Source organism: Geospiza fortis, unplaced genomic scaffold (genome assembly GCF_000277835.1).
Source record: "Geospiza fortis unplaced genomic scaffold, GeoFor_1.0 scaffold408, whole genome shotgun sequence".
NCBI classification, from domain to species: Eukaryota; Metazoa; Chordata; class Aves; order Passeriformes; family Thraupidae; genus Geospiza; species Geospiza fortis.
The window spans coordinates 1,025,799-1,026,204 of NW_005054330.1; the positions used below are offsets into that span (position 1 = coordinate 1,025,799).

Sequence of the window (406 nt, forward strand, 5' to 3'; positions counted from 1 at the left end):
AGCCGGGCCGGGAAGGGCCCGCTGGGCTCGGTGAGCGCCGAACGAACTCGCCTTTAGCCTTCGGCTGCGTGGCGGGGTCGTAGTGTGGAGTCCCCACGTTTCTCCCGCTCGGGGAGTGAGGGGATTCGCCTGTGTTTGTGTTTCGGTGCTCAGAGAGGCTCTGCCGTGGATTTGCGGAGGAGGCGGACGATGCGGGGCCGCTGCGGTTCGTCAGGCCTTAGCTGAGCGCAGTGCCACAGCTGCCAGGTCCACGGAGCCTTCTCCGTTTCGCACACGGACTGCTGCGGGGACGCTGCTGTTCCGCATGTAACAAAGCGTATTTTGCCGCTTGTAATTAGCTTCCAATTATTTGCCATCCATTTGCAGAAAGAGCAGTACTACTCTGAGCAACACTCTTCCCTGATCA

The 406-nt window shown here is 60.3% G+C and overlaps 1 protein-coding gene across 1 annotated transcript in view; it reads left to right on the plus strand.

Moving 5' to 3' along the window:
* Positions 1–406, plus strand: part of HSCB (HscB mitochondrial iron-sulfur cluster cochaperone) — a 4,162-nt gene that overhangs the window by 861 nt on the left and 2,895 nt on the right. The window contains exon 2 of the mRNA XM_031057458.1: positions 227–406. This exon is cut by the window's right edge and continues 44 nt beyond it. Coding sequence (XP_030913318.1) covers positions 227–406 — 180 coding nt within the window. The remainder of the gene's footprint in view (positions 1–226) is intronic.